General features: G+C 44.4%; 1 protein-coding gene across 6 annotated transcripts in view; it reads right to left on the bottom strand.

Annotated features, from left to right (window-relative positions):
- The window catches only part of LOC124013219 (sodium bicarbonate cotransporter 3-like), a 54,340-nt gene that overhangs the window by 10,261 nt on the left and 20,041 nt on the right, over positions 1 to 24,038 (bottom strand). For 4 of the 6 annotated variants that reach the window (XM_046327467.1, XM_046327464.1, XM_046327468.1 and 1 more), the window contains exons 3-14: positions 23,100 to 23,237; positions 18,229 to 18,367; positions 17,477 to 17,637; positions 17,062 to 17,250; positions 15,577 to 15,954; positions 9,866 to 9,948; positions 8,313 to 8,470; positions 7,808 to 7,895; positions 7,472 to 7,618; positions 6,842 to 6,951; positions 3,434 to 3,608; positions 104 to 237 (exon numbers count right to left, since the gene is read on the bottom strand). In XM_046327467.1, the coding sequence (XP_046183423.1) occupies positions 104 to 237; positions 3,434 to 3,608; positions 6,842 to 6,951; positions 7,472 to 7,618; positions 7,808 to 7,895; positions 8,313 to 8,470; positions 9,866 to 9,948; positions 15,577 to 15,954; positions 17,062 to 17,250; positions 17,477 to 17,637; positions 18,229 to 18,367; positions 23,100 to 23,237 (1,900 nt within the window). The remainder of the gene's footprint in view (positions 1 to 103; positions 238 to 3,433; positions 3,609 to 6,841; positions 6,952 to 7,471; positions 7,619 to 7,807; positions 7,896 to 8,312; positions 8,471 to 9,865; positions 9,949 to 15,576; positions 15,955 to 17,061; positions 17,251 to 17,476; positions 17,638 to 18,228; positions 18,368 to 23,099; positions 23,238 to 24,038) is intronic. The other 2 variants (XM_046327466.1, XM_046327469.1) reach the window with 2 other exon arrangements.

The following is a 24,038-nucleotide window of genomic DNA, read 5'->3' on the forward strand; positions in this document are numbered from 1 at the left end:
AAATGAGAAATCCCAAATGTCGTAGTGAACTTGTCCTTGCAGGTTGCTACCGCCAGAAGGCCACAGTGCGAATAAGTGTAACCAGGATCGGTGTAGCACTCACTTGCAGAACTTAAAGAGGATCTTCTCGAAAACCAGGACAGGCCCCGTGCTGCCCAGGATAGTGAGGGGCTGCCCCGCAAACAGAGAGAAAGCCACTCCTGTGAGGGACGCCCCAAACAGAGACTCTATGGCACTCTGTAGCAAGAGAAGGAAAAGAGGGAGGGAAAAGGGGAGGATGACGAGGGGGTAAATACATAGAGGAACCAGAGAGACTGGGAGACTAAGGGGAAAAGAGGCAAAGCGAACAGAACACCCCACATAACATAATACATATGTTTAAACTGACCTTCCAGACCGCCGAGCATCAGACTGCCTAGATAAACTTCTCTGCTTTTTCCACCGCGTCGGCCTGCCAATTGTAATATCCCTCCGCCACTCGTCATCTGGTCAGTTTACTCAGACACATCACACACCCCGGCGCGCTGACGCTCGCTATGCCAACAGTCTCCCTCCTAATAAAGACCTCTAGGGTCACTGTAGGGTGTGTGTGTGTGTAAGTCATTGTCAGGATCAAAGCACAGAGACAGTATATAGAGTAGCTCGCAATGAGGGAGAGGGACACCATCTAAGCACCTACTATTTGCTTATAGTGATATGCATCCTATACGCTTTTAGTGATAAACAAATAAGGTAAGACCTTGTCAGAAACCTGTTTCACCAAGCAGCTAAGAGACTGGCAGAAACAGTTGAATTCGGAAGTTTACATGCACTTAGGTTGGAGTCATTAAAACTTGTTTTTCAACCACTCCACAAATGTATCATTAAATCAAAATCAAATCAAATTTTATTTGTCACATACACATGGTTAGCAGATGTTAATGCGAGTGTAGCGAAATGCTTGTGCTTCTAGTTCCGACAATGCAGTGATAACCAACAAGTAATCTAACTAACAATTCCAAAACTACTGTCTTATACACAGTGTAAGGGGATAAGGAACATGTACATAAGGATATATGAATGAGTGATGGTACAGAGCAGCATACAGTAGATGGTATCGAGTACAGTATATACATATGAGATGAGTGTGTAGACAAAGTAAACAAAGTGGCATAGTTAAAGTGGCTAGTGATACATGTGTTACATAAGGATGCAGTCGATGATGTAGAGTACAGTATATACATATGCATATGAGATGAATAATGTAGGGTAAGTAACATTATATAAGGTAGCATTGTTTAAAGTGGCTAGTGATATATTTACATCATTTCCCATCAATTCCCATTATTAAAATGGCTGGAGTTGGGTCAGTGTCAATGACAGTGTGTTGGCAGCAGCCACTCAGTGTTAGTGGTGGCTGTTTAACAGTCTGATGGCCTTGAGATAGAAGCTGTTTTTCAGTCTCTCGGTCCCAGCTTTGATGCACCTGTACTGACCTCGCCTTCTGGATGATAGCGGGGTGAACAGGCAGTGGTTCGGGTGGTTGATGTCCTTGATGATCTTTATGGCCTTCCTGTAACAACGGGTGGTGTAGGTTTCCTGGAGGGCAGGTAGTTTGCCCCCCGGTGATGCGTTGTGCAGTCCTCACTACCCTCTGGAGAGCCTTACGGTTGAGGGCGGAGCAGTTGCCGTACCAGGCGGTGATACAGCCCGCCAGGATGCTCTCGATTGTGCATCTGTAGAAGTTTGTGAGTGCTTTTGGTGACAAGCCGAATTTCTTCAGCCTCCTGAGGTTGAATAGGCGCTGCTGCTCCTTCTTCACGACGCTGTCAGTGTGAGTGGACCAATTCAGTTTGTCTGTGACTTGCCAAACTATAGTTTTGGCAAGTCTGTTAGGACATCTACTTTGTGCATGACAAGTCATTTTTCCAACAATTGTTTACAGACAGATTATTTCACTGTATCACAATTCCAGTGGGTCAGAGGTTTACATATAGTAAGTTGACTGTGCCTTTAAACAGCTTGGAAAATTCCAGAAAATTATGTCATGGCTTAAGAAGCTTCTGATTGACTCAAATGATGTCAATTAGCCTATTGGAGGTGTACCTGTGGATGTATTTCAAAGCCTACCTTCAAACTCAGTGCCTCTTTACTTGACATCATGGGAAAATCAAAAGAAATCAGCCAAGACCTCAGAAAACAAATTGTAGACCTCCACAAGTCTAGTTCATCCTCGGGAGCAATATCCATACACCTGAAGGTACCACGTTCATCTGTACCAACAATAGTACGCAAGTATAAACACCATGGGACAACGCAGCTGTCATACCGCTCAGGAAGGAGACACGTTCTGTCTCCAAGAGATGAATGTACTTTGGTGCGAAAAGTGCAAATCAATCTCAGAACAACAGCAAAGGACCTTGTGAAGATGCTGGGGGAAACAGGTACAAAAGTATCTATATCCACAGTAAAGTTAGTCCCATATCGACATAACCTGAAAGGCCACTCAGCAAGGAAGAAGCCACTGCTCCAAAACCGCCATAAAAAATCCAGACTTTGGTTTGCAACTGCACATGGGGACAAAGATCATACTTTTTGGAGAAATGTCCTCTGGTCTGATGGAACAAAAATAAACTGTTTGCAAGCCGAAGAACACCATCAGCAACACCATCCCAACCGTGAAGCACGGGGGTGGCAGCATCATGTTGTGGGGGTGCTTTGCTGCAGGAGGGACTGGTGCACTTCACAAAATAGATGGCTATTTTGTGAAGGAAGGGAAATTATGTGGATATATTGAAGCAACATCTCAAGACATCAGTCAGGAAGTTAAAGCTTGGTCGCAAATGGGTCTTCCAAATGGACAATGACCCCAAGCATACTTCGAAAGTTGTTGCAAAATGGCTTAAGGACAACAAAGTCAGGGTATTGGAGTGGCCATCACAAAGCCCTGACCTCAATCCGATAGAAAATTTGTGGGCAGAACTGAAAAATCGTGTGCGAGCAAGGAGGCCTACAAACCTGACTCCGTTACACCAGCTCTGACGGGAGGAATGAGCCAAAATTCACCCAACTTATTGTGGGAAACTTGTGAAACGTTTGACCCAAGTTTAACAATTTAAATGCAATGCTACTAAATACTAATTGAGTGTATGTACATTTCTGACCCACTGGGAATGTGATGAAAGACACAAAAGCTTAAATAAATCATTCTCTCTGCTATTATTCTGATATTTCACATTCTTAAAATAAAGTGGTGATCCTAACTGACCTAAGACAGGGAATTTTTACTAGGATTAAATGTCAGGAATTGTGATAAACTGAGTTTAAATGTATTTGGCTAAGGTGTATGTAAACTTCCGACTTCAACTGTATTAGGTGACATAGCACAGATAGAAGACAAACAGATGTAATCGGAGTGGCATTCATTGACACTCATGTACAAGGACCCACTCACTATGTTGCCCTTTGTGGCCTCGCCCAGCAGCCCTCCGAAGGTGATGACAGGGGACATGCAGGCGCAGTAGAGGAACAGGATGGAGGCCAGACACTGCAGGTTCAACGAGTCCCGGATGTCGCTCCAGTAGAACGGGGCCTTCCGCTTTATATCCATCACCAGGCCTCCAAAGATCCTAGAGGAAGGGAAAACCACAACACATTGCAGCAGGCTAACTGAAGTAGCAGCAATATACTCATGGGGTAGAGTACCCCGATAACATCTTGTACTTCTGGATTTGGTTTTTATACCATATAGGGGACCATAACACATTTGTCGACTCTTTTGGACCTTCCATAGGGTCGGCAGATATTTTTTCAGGTCCAGCAGATAACATTTTCAGACCATCATCAATAGGGTCTGCCAGATTACTTTTTGGAGCCTGCAGATAACTTTTGGGGGGCATCACAGTAGGTGAATGGCAGTTCATTGGTGGTACAGATTTTTTGACACTTATTTCACAAGCATTCATTCACATTTCCCTATGGGGTTGGACACTCCTGCTCTCAGACCCAGAAACCAGTCAGCCCATCTTTCTACCTCACACACTCACCTAACTTACACAAGCACAAATAAACACACTCTACAAGCAGCCACGTGATCACAGAGGCTTTCACACCTAGAACCTGAGTATCTATTTATGCCAGCATTTTATGCCAGCATCGTAATTGTGCAGTCATAATGATCTATACAACATTAAAATCAACCATTCAATATCCGTGGTTATGTGCTGTGCAGTTATGTTCATGACATGTCACAGCATGTAGGAATTGTATGCCGTTCATTTTTGACTTCATAAACAGTTTCAATAATGTATTGCCTTAAAAATGTTTGAAGAATTTCAAAACCAATAAAAAAAATGCAAATCAAATGATATTTGTCACATGCGCCGAATACAACAGGTTAAATGCTTACTTACAAGCCCAATGCAGTTTTAAGAAAATACAAAAAAAAAATACCAAAGAAAAGTAAGAGATATGAAAAACAAATGATTAAGAAGCAGCAGTAAATAACAATAGTGGGAATATATAGGGGGGTACCGATTCAATGTGTCAATGTGCAGGGGCACCGGTGTCGAGGTAATTATGTACATGCAGGTAGGGTTATTAAAGTGGCTATGCATAAATAGTCTGGGTAGCCGTTTGATTAGTTGTTCAGGAGTCTAAAGGCTTGGGGGGTAGAAGCTGTTTAGAAGCCTCTTGGACCTAGACTTGGCGCTCCGGTACCGCTTGCTATGCTGTAGCAGAGAGAGCAGTCTAATACTAGGTTGGCTGGAGTCTGACAATTTTTAGGGCCTTCCTCTGACGTCGCCTGGTATAGAGGTCCTGGATGGATGTGTTGTTGCCTAACCTCACCACCTGGGGGCAGACCATCAGGAAGTCCAGGATCCAGTAGCAGTGGGAGGTGTTTAGTCCCAGGATCCTTAGCTTAGTGATGAGCTTTGAGGGCACTATGGTGTTGTACGCTGAGCTGTAGTCAATGAATAGCATTCTCACGTAGGTGTTCCATTTGTCCAGGTAGGAAAGGACAGTGTGGGGTGCAATAGAGATCTGTGGGTCTGTTGGTGCGGTATGCAAATTGGAGTGGGTCGAGGGTTTCTGGGACGATGGTGTTGATGTGAGCCATGAACAGCCTTTCAAAGTATTTCATGGCTACAGATGTGAGTGCTACGGGTCGGTAGTCATTTAGGCAGGTTACCTTGGTGTTCTTGGGCACAGGGACTATGGTGGTCTGCTTGAAACACGTTGGTATTACAGACTCAGACAGGGAGAGGTTGAAAATGTCAGTGAAGACACCTACCAGTTGGTCAGCGCATGTTCGGAGTACACGTCCCGGTAATCCGTCTGGCCCTGAGGCCTTGTGAATGTTGACCTGTTTAAAGGTCTTACTCACATCGGCTGCGGAGAGCGTGATCACACAGTCATCTGGACCAGCTGATGCTCTCATGCATGTTTCTCATGCTGTGCTTCCCTTTATAGCCTGTAATAGTTTGCAAGCCCTGCCACATCCGACGAGCGTCGGAGCCGGTGTAGTGCGATTCGATCTTAGTCCTGTATTGACGCTTTGCCTATTTGATGATTCGTCTGAGGGCATAGCGGGATTTCTTATAAGCTTCTGGGTTAGAGTCCCGCTCCTTGAAAGCCGGCAGCTCTGCCCTTTAGCTCGGTGCGAATGTTGCCTGTAATCAATGGCTTCTGGTTGGGGTATGTACGTACAGTCACTGTGGGGACGATGTCCTCGATGCACATATTGATAAAGCCAGTGACTGGCGTGGTGTACTCCTCAATGCCATCGGAACACTCCCGGAACATATTCTAGTCTGTGCTAGTAAAACAATCCTGTAGTTTAGCATCTGCTTCATCTGACCACTTTTTTTTATAGACCGAGTCACTGGTGCTTCCTGCTTAAATGTTTGCTTGTAAGCAGGAGGATATGGTCAGATTTGCCAAATGGATGGCGAGGGAGAGCATTGTACTGTGTGTGGAGTAAAGGTGATCTAGAATTGTTTTCCCTCTGGGTGCACATTTAATATGCTGATAGAAATGAGGTAAAACTAATTTAAGTGTCCCTGCATTAAAGTCACCGCCACTTGGCGCTCCACCTCTGGGGGAGCATTTTCCTGTTTGCTTATGGCGAAATACAGCTCATTGAGTGTGGTTTTAGTGCCAACTTCGCTCTGTGGTAGTATGTAAAACAGATATGAAAAATATAATATAATAATAATATATGCCATTTAGCAGACGCTTTTATCCAAAGCGACTTACAGTCATGTGTGCATACATTCTACGTATGTATATAGATGAAAACTCTCTTGGTAGAGAGCTTATCATGAGCTTATCATGAGATACTCCACCTTGAGATACTCTACCTCAGGTGAGAAAAACTTTGAGACTTCCTTCGATATTGTGCACCAGCTGTTGTTTACATAAATGCATAGGCCCCCACCCCGTGGGGCTGTTGTTCTATCTTGCCGATAGAGTGTATAACCCACCAGCTGTATGTTCTTAATATCGTCGTTCAGCCACGACTCGATGAAACATAAGATATTACAGTTTTTAAATGTCCCGTTTATAAGATGTCTGATTTCAGTTCGTCCCATTTATTTTCCAGCGACTGAATGGAAGGCAAGGGCAGATTAGCCACTTGCCACCTGATCCTCGCAAGGCACCCGGATCTTTCGCCTTGAATTATTTTGCCTCATCAACTCTCCTCTATGGGGCAGTTTCCCCAGACACAGATTAAGCCCAGTCCAGGACTAAAAAAACAAACTCAAAATTGAATCCCCATTGAAAATGCTTTTACATCTAGAATTAAGCTTAATCTGTGGCCCCGGGAAACCTTCCCTATGAATTCATATGTCTAACTCACCGTCCGGTTCTCTGCAGCTCGGGCCCAGCTCCGTGGCCTTCATCCTCCTCCAACATCTCCCCAGAGAGTGAGGCCGACCCATTGGGCTGGGAGGGTATCTTCCTCTTCATCTAAAGGTGAGAGTCATTATAGGTGTCGCTCAGTTTGTAGAGCATGGAGTTGGCCACGCCAGGGTCGTGGGTTCGATTTCCACTAGGGCCACCCACATGTATGCATGCATGACTAAGTTATTATAGGGCTGACATATTCTCTACTGCCACCAGGAGGCACAGTCATACACATCATCAAAAACATAATGGAAAACTACCATGCAAGGCAGTGTTCATCAATCCTGGTCCTGGGGCCTACAGGTGGTGCAGTGCAGGCTATATCGCCAACCTAGTATTAACACATCTGATTCAACTTATTATCAAGCCCTTGACTAGTTTAATCAAGTGTGTTAGTGCTAGGCAGAAACAAAAGCCTGCACCTCTTATGGGTCTCCAGGATCATGATTGAAGAGCACTAAATATGTGACCAAAATCTAAAATCAGGTTTAACTTCACTTCAGACATCTATGTATATATATTTTTGTATGGGTTTGTTCATTTTCTGATTATAGGCAAGCTCATTGTGATCTTAGACCCACACCTGCGATGGGACGTTCTTGGGGGGTTCGATTCGTATCGTGGGGTCCCATTCTCCTGGGGGCAGAACTGTCACCTGGTCCAGAAATTCATCTATCCCAGACAGCAGGTCCGTCCGGTCTTTGGCTTTGTACGCTACATCATGGAATATCTACAGAGACACGAAGGAAAGAGTATAGCTTTTAAATGTTGATCTAATTAACGTAAAATTCAAGGTTTCAAGGTTATTATATTCTATGCATGTCAGGGGGGGATATAATTAATGTTTATGACTGAATGTTACTAATCCTGATAAGAATATAAAATAATAATTGCACAAACAGCATGTAAAACATCTCACCTCATCTGTCATCAGTGTGGCCATGGATCTGCCAATCTCATGGTACTGAGGGCCTTTCCCGTGTGGACCCAGTAGCAGGAACAGAAATCTGTAGAGGACACAAACCATTTTCACACATTAGACTCAACGCAAATATATGTAGATGGACAGATGGACAGATATAGGCTAATACAATGTATTTCTGGTGGTCCTTCTGTAGCTCAGTTGGTAGAGCATGGCGCTTGTAACGCCAGGGTAGTGGGTTCGATTCCCGGGATCACCCATACGTAGAATGTATGCACACATGACTGTAAGTCGCTTTGGATAAAAGCGTCTGCTAAATGGCATATAATATTATTATATTATTTGACTCAAAACCCAACATAAGTGAGTATATTTGGTGATAGGACATATGACTCCAAATACAAATGGTTTAGGTTACTGTAGGGGAGCAGGTGCATGAATAAAACCTAGAACAAGCAGGTTAGACAGTGAAAGAGTGGGTGTAGAGATGTAGTGTACCTACCTGGTGGGCACGGGCACCTCCGTGAGCCCTGTGATGAGGACGGCGGGAGACAGGCGTACGAAGGCGATGATGGGCTTCTCCAGGAAGTCCACCTCACCTACCAGCACGTTGGACGCCTCAGCGCCCGGAGGAATCTTCTTCATGAAGTTCGTGTCCACCTATAGGACCCGAATGGGACAGAGAGAGAGACTTTAGGGAGTAACAACATTATAAGAGAGTGTCTCCCAATCCCAAAGCACATTTGATTGAGACTCATCCAATGCAAAACAAATCTCTAGCTTAAACTGACAGATTTGTATGGGGATTGTTTTGTATTATGCTAACTAGAGATCCGCGGGGGGTTTTAATACAATAGATAACACATACAAAACAGAAAGACAACTGTTCTAAATAATCTGTGGGGATATACCATACAATATTTTCAGCCCAAATTTTATCTGACCCCCACACCCATAGCATTAAAAATGCCAACCACACCCCCATGTCTATTTCTATGGGCACAAGCACTGTTCACAACCCTCTTGCTGGTGGAGATAAGATTTAAACCTGCAAAATGTTATTTCCTGCAATTCAACACATTTTCTCATAGGGTGCAGAGAAAATTTAGCCGTTTTAAAGCTATTTTCTTGCAATTCTATACATTTGACCATGTCTAATGTGTATTCATGTGATATTTGAGTGACTCAAACATGGGCTAAAAAAACGAGCTAAAGAAAAGTTAGCTGGCATGGGCTAGTTGATCTGGACATTTCTGACAAGTTATAAATAGCTCTCTGGGGTATGCAATGACTGACATGACAAGAAGAATACGGATGATGCACTACCCAATTTCCAAATTTCAAGACTAAGTTGAACGCCGCACTGAGTTCCCCTAGGGGGCGGACCCAAAAGTTTGGGAACCATTGGCGTAGACGGAGAATATAAGGGCAGTACAGAACAATGGAGTTCCTTTCGTCACAAGGTCGTTTGCGTGAACTATTTAAGAGAGCTGGGTGGGTCATATCTGCCCACTGAGATGGGTCATATCTGCATCTCCCTCTTTTCAAAAACACACACACTACGTCTCCCTCTCTTGATTAGACTCCCCCAGTAAGAGGTTGCTTCTTGGCATACACATGAAAGCTGGTTAGATGCTGATGACTCCTCATGGCCGCCAGCCTACTTATTACATCGAAAAGAGTCGTAAAATGATATCATGAGGGAGAGCTCAGCAAATCCACTTATTGAAATAAAACACTGTACAGTTAACTTTGAGACTGGTTCTTGGTTATAGAAGGCAGGTGATGTTTATTATGCCCAGAGAGTAAAGAGCTGTGGATTGATGATGGTTGTCTTGGTCCTCTGGATGAATGTGGCTGATGATCAAATCAAATGTTATTGGTCATATACACATATTTAGCAGATGTTTTTGCGGGTGTAGCGAAACACTTGTGATGTAGTGAAATGCTTGTTGCAAAGTTTCTTAGGAGCTGGAAGCAGAATTGCCATCTGTTTCTTTGCCCAGTGGCAGGGGTTACCTTGTTGAAGTCCACATTGCTATCATCTTTACTGACCCCAACTTTGGAGGGCCTCCTGTCTCCGGCCTTGCTGCTGCTATCCAGGTTACTGGGGACAGAGTGTGTGGATATCAGTGGCCCTGAAACGACAAACAGACAGGGGATAGTGGCAGAAGAGTGTTAGCAATGTCAGCTCTGGAGCACCGAGGCTCCTGCTGCTCAATGCATTCTCGTAAATACTGAGATTAGAATGCCTGCTTTTGATAATATTGTGTTTTTTATATATCACACATATGCAGACAGTTTGCAAAGCATCAAAACACAATACCGGTTCTCATATTTAAAATTTGAGAAGCCTTAATCTATACAAAAATGATGTAGCCATACTCTGATCAATTAATTACAATTATTTTTCTATAGGTTCTCTTGTATAGGCCTAGACTACCAATGCATACTGCTAAATAGTATTTGATACAAAGTTCAATTTATACAATCTCAAAAGACCTTAATTAATTGACAACATAATGAAACTTCATTATGGCCTGCAGTGGTAAGGGTTCAAGAAATTGCACCTCAACTTCAATGCGCCCTATAGCCATGTGAGGTGAGCCGTACACAGGAAACGCCAGCACTTCAGCGAGGGAGACGTGCATTGAGGAAAGAACCACAGAAATGAATGAACTGTAACATAGCGACACCACACACTCCACTCCTTCCGTATCAAGTCACCTAGAACGTAGAGGAATGTTCAAATGAATATGAATGGGTGACGGTCATCCTTGACCTGTGACCTATTCTAACTCGGCCCTGCGGGCTATGAGGCAGCCATGTTGGGACGAACAAAAGCGCTATTGCTCACATTCCCTACAAAGCCCCTGGGAGTGACAGGGATTAGGGGAGATTGCATCCGGAAGCTTAAATCCGGAATGCGCGCTCCATGCTGGACCTCAGGCCACGCTCTATATGTACAGTAAACAAGTTTGACTAATCAAATCATATCATTCCAAAACCAGGGGCACACTGAGGACAAACACTACTGACTCTATGATCATTTGTCTTCATCTGCATACCAAGAGCTGACACTACATGTTGTGTGGTACTGTGACATGAGTACTGCAGTGGCATTAGACAGTTCTTACTAAAGAATCCGGCAGTCAAAAGGTGAGCAGGTGTACTGTATATATAGTTGCAGCCAAATATTGGCACCCTTTCTTCTCAAATAAGTAAAAAATATGTTATTGTTAGATTGTCAACATTGCAGAACCAAATTGTATTTTTGTAAACTTCAGTCAATTTTAATTCAGAAAATAAAGACAAACGGCATGGACAAAATTATTGGCGCCCCGGTAGTGGTGCATGGGTCAGCCGTTTGTTCATCCGCAATTGCTAATTGCTAATAACCCATCCACAACTGCACGACGAAGTGACAAAGTGAAAATCTGAGCCCCGCACCCAACCCTAACCCGCATATATAGAACATGTGCTATAGGCTACAGTCAAAGACTGCAGATCGATTTGACAGGCGTTTGTTGTTGCCTGTTTTAGATGTTTCTGCTTATAATTTCTGACATTTTGGTAGGCTATTTGTTTGTCAACTTGTCTATAATTAGATTAATGTAGCTTCTCATTTGTGTTATATGTTGCCCTAGAAGACTAAATAGAATATAATAGATCAATTGAAGAATTAATTATTCAATCTAGTTGACATCGGTCAATTTTTCTCTGTCTTCTTTTGAGTAGCAAAGACGTTTAGCGCCTCTGGGGAGGAAAAAAACATTACAATAAAGCAAAAATAAAACAGGAAAGATTTTCTGTGTAAAATGTCCTAATGACATCAGTTTGACCAGCTGTAAGGAAAAAGAAGGCTGTGAAAACGACCAAACTTGTTTCTGATGGGATTTCAGTTCGGCTTTGATGCATATTTTATGTGGTTGAAATACCAAATCAGCTTTTATATAACGATGCTTTTATGATAAAGATACCATCTGTGAAGGTGCTAACTGAGCATTGTATTCTCACATGTTCAAAAATAAATTAATCATATTTCTCCAATCCTGTTCCCAAGTCCAAATTCTTCCTACATTTGGTATATAATTTTTACTGCAAGAAATGCTTAATTCTGCACGAGTTATTATCACGGCTATAGGCCTATTCACACAGGACTAGTATTACTAGAGAAAGTTCTCGCTCTTTTTCTGGGATGATGATATTTCAACTTGTCCAGGCAAAAACAGTGATAACTCGAGCTTGGTTCCCAAAGTTTCTAAACTATACCAAACCATCTTTGGGAAAGTGTCGCCATCATTTTTGAATTGAGGAAGTGTGATCATGATGCTTTGTGCACGTTCAAGGCCCCCAGGACCAGAGTCAGCAAAGAAACCTCACAGCATTATCAAACCTCCCATCTTTGATTGTAAGGAGGGTGTGATTAATTTGTCAGTAGACACAGTGCTGATTTGTATTTCCAAAGAGCTCAAATTTTGTTTTATTGGTCCACAGAACATTGACCCCGGGGGTTTATGCTTGTTAAGGTGGGTTTATGAGAAGTTCAATCAGGCTTTCTTGTGTCTCCTTCAGCAGTTGGGGACTTCCTATGTTTACCAACCACCAATTTAAGCATTCAATAAAGAAAAGAACACCCTCCCAATCAAACACTGGGGAGGTTTGTTAATGCTGTGGTGTTGCCATGCTGCCTTTGGCACTGGGGTCCTTGAATGTGTACAAGACAGCATGAAATCAGCAGATTATCAAGGTGTTTTGGAGTGCAATGTTTGTTGGCAGTTATCTTGGCCAAAGGCTGTGCAACCAAATACTAGCTCCAGGGTGCCAACAATTTTGTCCATGCCAATTTAAGTTTACAAAAATACAATTTGTTGTTCTGCAATGTTGAAAATCCAACAACAAAAGGTGTGGAGACCAAATGTTGTTTTCAAGTTCACCTTATTTTATATGAAATAGGCAATTATTTAAGAAAAGTGCAAGGCTGCCAATATATTTAGTTCACAACTGTATATAAGCCTTGGTAGGAAGACTGATGATGATCTGACTCCCCTGATGCTGATACAGTGTTGATTGCAGTTATAACTCTCAGGGTCAATTATGTTGTTAGCGGACACTAACGGTGAAGAATAGCCTAAAGTGACCCCAGGGCCTGATCAGGAATGAGCAGCTGCATTCATCATGTGTGGGATGCAATGAAGGCATTTGACTCTCTATTGAATCTACAACAACTCTCTATAGCCTGCCATTAGGGAGAGGTGGTTTACCAAGCAATTTTGTCGGTGAGATAGCTGGTTTGGGTGTTATAAGGTTTAGCCTAATAGTTCCTAGAAATCATCCTACACTTCCTGTCTACGCAAGCATGGGATTCAAACTCAAATGAACGATACTCAGAACGAGGTGAAGTAAGTGTCTAGTATTTGGTTTCTTGGCAACTGGTTGTCAAACATGGGATTCAAACTTCACTCGAGCGATACTCACAACGTGGTCAAGTACAGTATATAGTTTCTTGGCAAACGTTGTCTCCTAGACAGAAGTAATGGAATATTACAGAACCTCACTAGTACCTATAATAAGACAACCAGTTGCCCACCTTAAATCATGTTTCCCTCCAAACTAGAAGTCTCTAGTTCTCATGACCCAGCCTTCCAGTTCAGCTCTCTTCTACACACACTGCTATAAATACAGGGGCTAAATACTATCCAAGTCCGGGAAGAACAAAAAAGTCACTGTGGATGTCACTGGGACTGAGAGAGTTACGTGTCAACGTTAAAACCCTCCCACCTCAACCCCTCTCTATGTCTTTATATTTAGCATGCTGTTTGCACATGTACTGTACGAGTCCCTTGCTAGGCTCTTCATGGGGAAAAACGTCTGAGACGTGTGTGTTTATACTCAGGAATTATGGAGGAGGCGCCAAACGATGCTGCTCTGGAAAAATACAAGATATTTGACGTTTTTTTAAGTCTGTCCTGGTTGTACAGTATATTCACAATGGGACAGTCATGGAGAGAAGTGACAGTAACTGGAAAAAATAACCCAGAATATGAGATCTGTCGACTCTAACACTTTACTAGACTAAACAGGCCTCAAGGGATGGAAAACTTGCAGTCAATTAAACACCTTCAGAGTCTCATTTTAGAACGGAATGAATTTAAAAAAAGGTTTGCAATGAAAAAGTGGACGAAGAAATATCTGAACCAGAGTGAAATCACTGAACCAGAGTGAAAGGTGAACTTCTCTTCTCACTGGCCCAAATATAATCTCTACTGGCCCGAACATGGTGTAGTTAAAATGCATTGGGGTCATACAGGGCCTATAGGTTGGCATGCTTTCTCTCTATGTTTAGCTAGTAATAGGCTATATTTGGTTATTATGCTGTAGAATATAATCGAGCAATGGAATCTAGCAATATCTAGCACAATCCTCATTTAGAATTGCATTGTATTAATTGCATTCACTTTTGCTTCTAAAATATGTTATTTTGAGAGGATCTAAGAATAGGATGCTTCCCCATTACGACAACTGCCTTTCAAAAGAGAAGATATTAATCTGGCTAAAGTAGGCGAGCCAAGATGAATGCCAGGCGTCTTTTTATCAACAGTAGCCAGCATATTGCTAGTACTATATGTTCACTATTGAAGGTTCACGTTTATAAATCCATTTTCCTAAAGGAAATGGATTGGTGAGCGCTTCCTTTTTATTCTGAACAGCTCACGGGTGAACACATCAGCTTACAGTATGTACTGCTCGAGAAGTTGACTCGCAAGGAGTGTGGTTGAATGAATGACCACTGAAATACAAAATAGCATGACTTTTCCACGTGTAGTCTTCACATGGTTTTCAAGACAGCGACAGAGCAGATAACCTTGGTTAACCCCAAATTAAAGTGTCCTGTCGTCAGCTGCTCGATTCTGGGTCCATACGCGTTGAGAGAAGAGAGATGCTAGAACTAGGAGCGGAACCAGAACGAGTTATGGGGCCGAAGATCCCCCTCCCATTGCCGAAATTCGAAAGATGCTCACACCTGCGAAATCGTGATATGTCCAAATAACCAGCTATAGAAAAAAAAAAAAACACCAGAACTACTGCTGCTCTCTATCCCACGCATCCCATTCCTTCCCAAGAGATTCTACGGTACCAGTTATGTTTACGTAGATCTGTCCATGAGAGACTACACAGCAGGTAAATGTCAAACTGGAGAATGCCAAAATGCACTGAGAAGTTACTGGCCCAACACACGTTTTCACTGGCCCCTGGACAGCGGGCCCTCGTTGATGTCGGACACTACAGAACTATGGTAGAACTATGGTATGGTAAAATGATAAAAACACATTTTCTATTCTCGAGAAGTGCCATGCACACACACTGAGCAAAGGGAAGTGGAGGGACCAAGCCGAGCAAGGTGAGGGTAGTGTGGAAGGGCTGGATGAAGAAAGGTGGAGATAGAGAGTAAGGAATGTGAACAAGAAATAGTCTAGGAATGGAGCGCGATATGAGAGAAAGGGAGAGTGCAGAAAGATGTTTTGATAAGAGAAACAGAGAGGTATGCAAGAATGGAATGAGGTAGAGAAAAACCGAGTGAGGTGGAGAGAGAGAGAGCTGTGTGAAGTCTTGTTGAGTCAATGGAGGGGTATAAAAAGTGAACATTGCTGGGGGTTGATAATAGATTTATGGTAGGGTAGAGAAGGAGGGCACAGCCAGCATGCTGGTGCTAGTGTTCTCTGTTCAAGCCGTGACTCACACTGGCAGGCTACACAGATATTTGCCTTCTAAGGGCAGCTGCTGGAGCCCTCTAGTTTGCAGCGACGGTTGCCGAGCGGAATACGCCTCCTCATCCTTCGTAATGGCGGTGGGTGGAGACTCGTCGTCCTCAGGCGGTGACACCACCACCTCAGGGATGTCCTGGCGGACCGAGGCGGGGCCAGAAGCGCGGGGAGGGTTTGGGGAGCGGCGGGGAGTAGGAGGCGTGTCCTGGGGGGTGGTGAGGGGCGAGGGTCCGGTGGAGGGCCCCCCGGCGGAGGTGGAGGAGGAGTTTGGCAGGAGGAGGTTGAGGAGGATGGAGACCCGGGACTCTCGCCTCTGGGACAGGTTGGAGACGGAGGCCCCCGGCTTCAGGGAGTGGCGGGGGGCAGAGAGGCCCTCCCCTGGAGTGGCAGGAAGACACAACAACAAAGAAGGGAGAGGAGGGAGAGAAGAAAGGGAGGAAAAAGAATAAGGAGGGTAAAAGGAGAAACATATGAGGGAGGATTTCATCAGAGGTGGTTTTAGGGGTGCATTATCTGGTGGCAGAAGGAAGGTGGGGGGAGCTTGGGAGGAGTGTGGTTAGAGATAGACAGAGGTGTCGAGAGGTTCTTGCAGGGGAACGGTGAGAGAGGTGAGGTGTCCACACAGAACAATAAGCTTGTCCACTCACCAATCACACAGTGACATATATGGTACTAAGGGAGAGAATTTCGGTAGAGAGATGCTTGCAGGCACGAGAAGAGGTGTACATACAGGTCTCGTGTTTGGTATACATACAGTGCAAGCAAGCTATGCAATATATGACATGTCACACATTTTATACCCAGGCAACATTGCATTTAATAAAACAAAATGTGACAGTAGGACAGAGACCAGAGAGCATTGGAACTGTAGCACGAGCTAATTATTTCATTCACGTAAATAGTCAGACACACCATCATCTGTGTACACACCACAACCTGAGGTCATGCTCAGTAAACAAAACATATCGAACTGCAAGAAGAGCATTACCCCAGCCATTCCAACATGGAGTAGAAGCCATTGTTAATTCTCAGAAGCAAAACCCTGAGACAGGGCAGCCACACATGCTCGCACCATCCGCACCCAGATTTCTCTTTCACATTGGGGTGTAGTAGTTGTCTCTATGAGGCTTATGTCCTCATCGTGGCATCTACTCACATCACTAGTTTGACACCTCCTGAACAGCCATGGTGGATTTGGTCTTGTGTGGCTCAGTTGGTAAGACCGCGGCGCTAGCAACGCCAGGGTTGTGGATTGGAATCCCACTGGGGCCACCCGTACTAAAATGTATGCACTCACCTTACTGTCAGTCACTTCATAAAAGTGTCTGCTAAATGGCAAACATCACATACATGATTGTTGTGGTCATATGTACGAGATGCTGTCAGCTTTCCTTTTTTGGAATACCAAGGATTACATAGATTATTTCAACGCCCTTCGAGGATGAGGAAAAAGAAATGGAGTGTGCGCGGCGCAGGGGATCTCACCATTTCTCTCAAGCAAGAACGGGTCTGAATGTTTCTTGCCTATGTCGGCGATTGATCGCACCAGCGGTATGCGGTTGCTGAGCTTCCTCTCGTTCTGGTGGTGGTGTCTCTTCAACATGGCCTCACGCACCTTCTGACGCAGCTCCTCCTTCAGCTGGCCAGACGCCACCATGCTGTCAATCAACATGTCTGGACACACGTGAACACACACAGACACGGGTGCATTGTATTGCCTTGTAATTGTTGTTCATTTGCAAATGAGCTTGCATACACACACACAGAGAGAGAGATCAATTCAATTTCATCTTATTCAACCAACTGTTTATCATAGTTTATCATTGTTTACCTCTGGTGCACACACAAATCTAGCTAATCGTATAGCATGCAAATGTGAACACACAAACGTCTTCTGTACCTGCAATCTCCTCGATACAGGTGGCCCTCATGTCCAGCATGACGGTGCCGTTGAGGATGCAGCTCCTCAGCTCAAACAGGCTGTGTAGAGACAGGGTGGCCACGTAGGGCTTGCTCCAACGCTCCCCTCCATCTTCCACGTCCTCCTCAAACTTCAACCACCTACACAACACAACACAACACACACGAATATGGCTTCAACACTCATACTTCCATTTCCCAAACGCTGTCTAAGAACGAGTTGAGCAGAAACAGACATTTTGCCTTGCCTTGAGGTGTTAACTTTTGAGAGGTGATGAAAAACCTTTGATTCCGTTTTTTAGGCTTTTAAACTCATTTTTTTAAGATCGGTAAATTGCTCTGTATTTGTGTCTGAGCCCGTGAGCGTAGGCTGACAATGTCTGGGATGGCGATGGTGCCATGGCTATGGAGGAGGACTAAGATAGACTCACAGTCAGACCTGTAGGCAGTAGAGCATTCACATTCAAGACACGTAACCATTCCCCAACAGTCTAGCAGCAGTACAGTTTTAGCTTTTAAAAAGTCAGTTTCCCTGAATCTTTTACCACAGTCTAGGAGACTACTTCAAAATGAGTTAAAGTCATCAACGTTTCAGGGAAAACCTACGGCACCAATAAAGTGCTGTTGAGTCTAGACCTGAATGAACAAAGAATGGCATTATAACATGGCCTCTCTAAAGCCACATGGACCGTGGAGTAGGGAGTCTGGAACCTGGGCTGGGCTGTGACCTACCTGGCGGTCTCCTTCCACTCAGTGGCGCTCCCGTCCCTGAAAGACAGCTCGTCCATCTCGGTGAAAAGGTCATGGGGGACGTGCTCCACATCATCATCCTCGGTACCCAGGATGAACTGCACCCGCTGGGAGGGTGTGTCTAGATGGGGGAGGCAGGGAGAGATGACAGGAGATATGGAGATGAGGAGAGTGTGGGAAGAGCAGGAGCCAAAGCTTAGCTTCTGAATAGAGTGCTGTGAATTCCTCTGCATTACAAAGAGTGGAATAATTAAATGTGTTGTGGTGGGAGTAGAAAATGGTAAATGTGAAAGAACAGAGCCGGAACTCAAGACTGAGTGAATCAGCAAAACAATAACGTCAGAATTGCTCACTTGTTTCTGGTTTGAGCAGCTGGTTTCAGCAACTGATATTTTTAAATTTGGGTTGTCATATTGACAGGTTTGTTTGCAACAAACTACTTATGACACAAGGTGAGACCCAGATGTAGACACAGGAGGCAGATTGTTGGAGTCTTACAATATGTATTCATCCAATAAGGGTAGGCAAGAGAATGGTCGTGGACAGGCAAAAAGGGTCTAAACCAGTTCAGAGGTACCGAAGAGCAGGCAGAATCAAGGTCAGGGCAGGCAGGGGAAAGTAGTCCAGATTCAGGCAGTGGTCAAAACAGGCAGGACGCTCAGAAAGAGAATAACAAAAGGAGTACAGGGAAAACCACACTGGTTGACTTGACTAACATACAAGACAAACTGGCACAGAAAGACAGGAAACACAGGGATAAATACACAGGGGAAAATAAGCGACACCTGGAGGGGGTGGAGACAATCACAAGAACAAGTGAAACAGATAGGGGCATGACACTACTTAGCTAGCTTCAAGCCTAGTGTTTGATATGCAAGCCGGTTTCCTCGTATTTAATAGTGTTGAGTGTCCTGACAAGAAGGCAAACATTTCTAGCAATAACAGGTGAAAATCGGGCATAATCAAACATTTGGATGTATCCAAATGACTGAGGAAGCGACGCAGGTACAGAGGACAAAGAGCCGGATGCCTGGTCAGGACCCGGAGAAGGTGAGTGGGAAAGCCGCCGTTACCGTCAATATTACTCGCCAACGTGCAATCATTGGACAATAAACTAGACGAGTACCTCGAATATCACGAATATCCTACCAATGGGAATCGTGGCTGAATGATGACATGGATATTCAGCTAGCAGGATACACGCTGCACCGGCAAGATAGAACAGCACACTCCGGTAAGACGGAGGGGGGTCTGTGCATATTTGTAAACAACAGCTGGTGCAAGAAATCTAAGGAAGTCTCTAGATTTTGCTGAAGTAGAGTATATTGTGATCAATTGCAGGCCACACTATTGCCTAGGGTTTTTAGTTATACTTTCGTGGCTGTTTATTTACCACCACTGACAGATGCTGGCACTAAGACTACACTCAGTCAGCTGTATAAGGAAATAAGCAAACAGGAAATCGCTCACCCAGAAGTGGCGCTCCTAGTGGCAGGAGACTTTAATGCAAGGAAATTGAATCAGTTCTACCAAATTTCTATCAACATGTTAAATGTGCAACCAGAGGGAAAACAATTCTAGATCACATGTACTCCACACACAGAGACGCGTACAAAGCTCTCTCTCCCTCCATTTGGTAAATCCGACCACAACTCTATCCTGCTTACAAGCAAATTAAAGCAGGAAGCACCAGTGACTCTGTCTATAAAAAAAGTGGTCAGATGCAGCAGATGATAAACTACAGGACTGTTTTGCTATCACAGACTGGAACATGTTCCGGGATTCTTCCGATGGCATTGAGGAGTACACCACATCAGTCACTGGCTTAATCAATAAGTGCATCGAGGACGTCCATACCCCAACCAGAAGCCATGGATCACAGGCAACGTTCACTCTGAGCTAAAGGGTAGAGCTACCGCTTTCACGGTGTGGGACTCAAACCCGGAAGCTTACAAGAAATCCTGCTATGCCGTGCGACGAACATTCAAACAGGCAAAACGTCAATACAGGGCTAAGATTGAATCATACTACACCGGCTCCAACGCTCGTCTTATGTGGCAGGGTATGCACACTATTACAGACTACAAAGGGAAGCACAGCCGCGAGCTGCATGCATGAGAGCATCAGCTGTTCCAGGCGACTGTGTGATCATGCTCTCCGTAGCCGACATGAGTAAGACCTTTAAACAGGTCAACATACACAAGGCAGCGGGGCCAGACGGATTACCAGGACGTGTGCTCCGTGCATGTGCTGAACAACTAGCAGGTGTCTTCACTGACATTTTCAACATGTCCCTGTTTGAGTCTGTAAAACCAACATGTTTCAAGCAGACCACCATAGTCCCTGTGCCCAAGAACACAAAAGCAACCTGCCTAAATGACTACAGACCTGTAGCACTCACGTCTGTAGCCATGAAGTGCTTTGAAAGGTTGGTAATGGCTCACATCAACACCATAGTACCCTCAAAGCTCATCACTAACGAGACGAAACAACTCCCTCTGCAACTGGATCCTGGACTTCCTGATGTGCCGCCCCCAGGTGGTGAGGGTAGGTAGCAACACATCTGCCACGCTGATCCTCAACACTGGAGCTCCCCAGGGGTGCGTGCCCAGTCCCCTCCTGTACTCCCTGTTCACCCACGACTGCATGGCAATCACGACTCCAACACCATCATTAAGTTTGCAGACTACACAACAGTGGTAGGCCTGATCACCGACAACGACGAGACAACCTATAGGGAGGAAGTCAGAGACCTGGTCGGGTGGTGCCAGAATAACAACCTATCCCTCAACGTAAACAAGACTAAGGAGATTATTGTGGACTACAGGAAAAGGAGGACCGAGCATGCCCCCATTCTCATCGACGGGGCTGTAGTGGAGCAGGTTGAGAGCTTCAAGTTCCTTGGTGTCCACAACAACAAACTAGAAAGTGAAGAGGGCACGACAAAGCCTATTCCCCCTCAGGAATCTAAAAAGATTTGGCATGTGTCCTGAGGTCCTCAAAAGGTTCTACAGCTGCAACATTGAGATCATCCTGACTGGTTGCATCACTGCCTGGTACGGCAACTGCTCGGCAACTGCTCGGCCTCTGCCCACAAGGCACTACAGAGGGTAGTGCATACGGCCCAGTACATCACTGGGGCTAAGCTGCCTGCCATCCAGGACCTCTACACCCAGCAGCCATAGGACACCTGAACAGGTAATCAAATGGCTACCCGGACTATTTGCAATGTGTGCCACCCCCCAACCCCTCTTTTATGCTACTGCTACTCTCTGTTCATCATATATGCATAGTCACTTTATCCATATCTACATGTACATACTACCTCAATCAGCCTGACTAACCAGCGTCTGTATGTAGCCTCGCTACTTTTATAGCCTCGCTACTGTATTTAGCCTGTCTTTTTACTGTTGTTTAATTTCTTTAGCTACCTACTTTAGCTACCTACTGTTGGTTACCTTTTTTGCACTGTTGGTTAGAGCCTGTAAGTAAGCATTTCACTGTAAGGTCTACTACACCTGTTGTATTCAGCGCACGTGACAAATAAACCTGGATTTGATATAGAAAACAGCTTAAACAAACGCAAATGCAGCTTCTTTGCTGTTATTCTGGCTGCAGAGGTAGTGACTGCGTTAGCCGTAGCTAGTTGGCTAGCTAGAAAGCAAGGGATAAGAACGTAACATAGAACAAACTGGATTGTGTCCATATACACTATATATACAAAAGTATGTGGACACCCACTGAAATTAGGGGATTCAGCTATTCCAGTCACACCTGTTGCTGGCAAGTGTATTAAATCGAGCACACAGCCATGCAATCACCATAGACAAATATTGGCAGTAGTACTGAGCTCAGTGACTTTCAACGTGGCACAGTCATAGGGTGTCACCTTTCCAACAAGTCAGTTCATCAAATTTCTGCCCTACTAGAGCTGCCCTGTTCAACTGTAAGTGCTGTTATTGTGAAGTGGAAACATCTAGGAACAACAACGACTCAGCCGAGTAGTGGTAGGCCACACAAGCTCACAGAATAGGACAGGTGACTGCTGAAGTGCGCAGTGCGTAAAAATCGTCTGTCCTCATAGCCAAACTGCCTCTGGATGCAACATCAGCACAAGAACTTTGTTGGGAGCTTCATGAAATCAGTTTTCATGGCCGAGCAATCTCACACAAGCCGAGGATCACCATGTGCAATGCCAAGTGGTGTAAAGCCCACCATAGCATGTTGTTCTGTGTATGTGTTGGGGAGAGTGATGTTCTGTGTGGGAAGGAAGGGGGGGTAAAAGGGGCATTATGTTAGTTGTCATTTTTTAGGGGGGATGCTTGTGAAAATTAAAAAATGTCATTAATAAAGTAAATTGTTACAAATCATTTCGGGGAAAATGTTTAAGGGCAACAGCTGAATTTGTGGTGGGAGTTTTTGCGTTGACACGATTCCAATACATTATGATTATGTCTACCGGTACATTAGCGCAACACTAAAAGCCCTAACTCTTTATCCAAATTACCCCATGATAGCCTACTTATATGTAGGGTAACAACATAGATTTAAGTATATTTAGCCATATGTTCCACCACACATTTTATTCAATTGCATGAGGAGATGCATAAAGAGCATCAAGGAAGGTAGAAGTTTGTTGCGTTAAAAACAAAGGAATAGCAAACGTCAGACACTTTATAGGCTGACAGAAATTGCTGACAACAATTTAATAGGTTAACAATTTTCATCCATTAAATTGTTGGGAGCAATTTCTGTCAGCCTATAAAGTGTCTGACGTTTGCTATTCCTTTAGTCAGCACCTCTACTAACATTTCTAACAGTCAGCTGATGTTTTTAAGGTAGAAGTTAGTTACCATAAGTGGGGTCCTCCTCCTCGCGGTCCTCCTCCCGCTCCCTCCTCTTGCGGTGGTGTTTGTGGCCTCTGCCGTGGTGCCTGCGTTTGCTCTCCCGGCCCAGCGGCACATGGACCCCGACATAGACCGCCCTGTGGCCTGAGACACACCACACCAAACCAGAGAGATTTACAGATTACCAGGCTCCATTTCCTGTGAACAACCTACTTAGACATGAAAAAAGTGATGGTATTTTTTTTCCTATTTATTTATTTTCACTGTTTGGATTCTTGCTATGAAATGCAAATGTCCTAGTTTTCTGTGCCAATAGATGTTATGGGAGGATGAGTCATTCTACTTTGATTTGAGAGATACTCTGGGAGAGCTGATGAAAACAATACATAAGAAGGGGAGAAGGAAAAGATAAGAGAAAGACATGAGCCTAACAGATGGATATACAAAGAGAAACGAAGAGAGAAACGAGAGAGAGAGAGAGAGAGAGAGAGAGAGAGAGAGAGAGAGAGAGAGAGAGAGAGAGAGAGAGAGAGAGAGAGAGAGAGAGAGAGAGAGAGAGAGAGAGAGAGAGAGAGAGAGAGAGAGAGAGAGAGAGAGAGAGAGAGAGAGAGAGAGAGAGAGAGAGAGAGAGAGAGAGAGAGAGAGAGAGATAGTGTTTGAAAGGAATGAAGAGAGACAAAAATACCAGAAACAAAACAGGGGAAAGGAGAGTGATAATGGATAGAGCGAGAGAGAATGGCAAATGAGAGGGAGAGAGTACATGTTCTCTCTCTATGTGGTAATGATGTTATTTGCTGGCTGCATTCTCCAGACGTGAGCCGCAATGACACTTCCTTTAAAACACTCTCCTGTCTCTGCCTCGTTCCCAGGAGAAGGACCACAGAGGATTGGATTTCAATAACAACTGGCTCGCTGCCAGCTCTGTTTTCTCAAATATCGTCGGCT

The sequence above is a fragment of the Oncorhynchus gorbuscha genome, linkage group LG24 (assembly GCF_021184085.1).
Source record: "Oncorhynchus gorbuscha isolate QuinsamMale2020 ecotype Even-year linkage group LG24, OgorEven_v1.0, whole genome shotgun sequence".
NCBI lineage: Eukaryota > Metazoa > Chordata > Actinopteri > Salmoniformes > Salmonidae > Oncorhynchus > Oncorhynchus gorbuscha.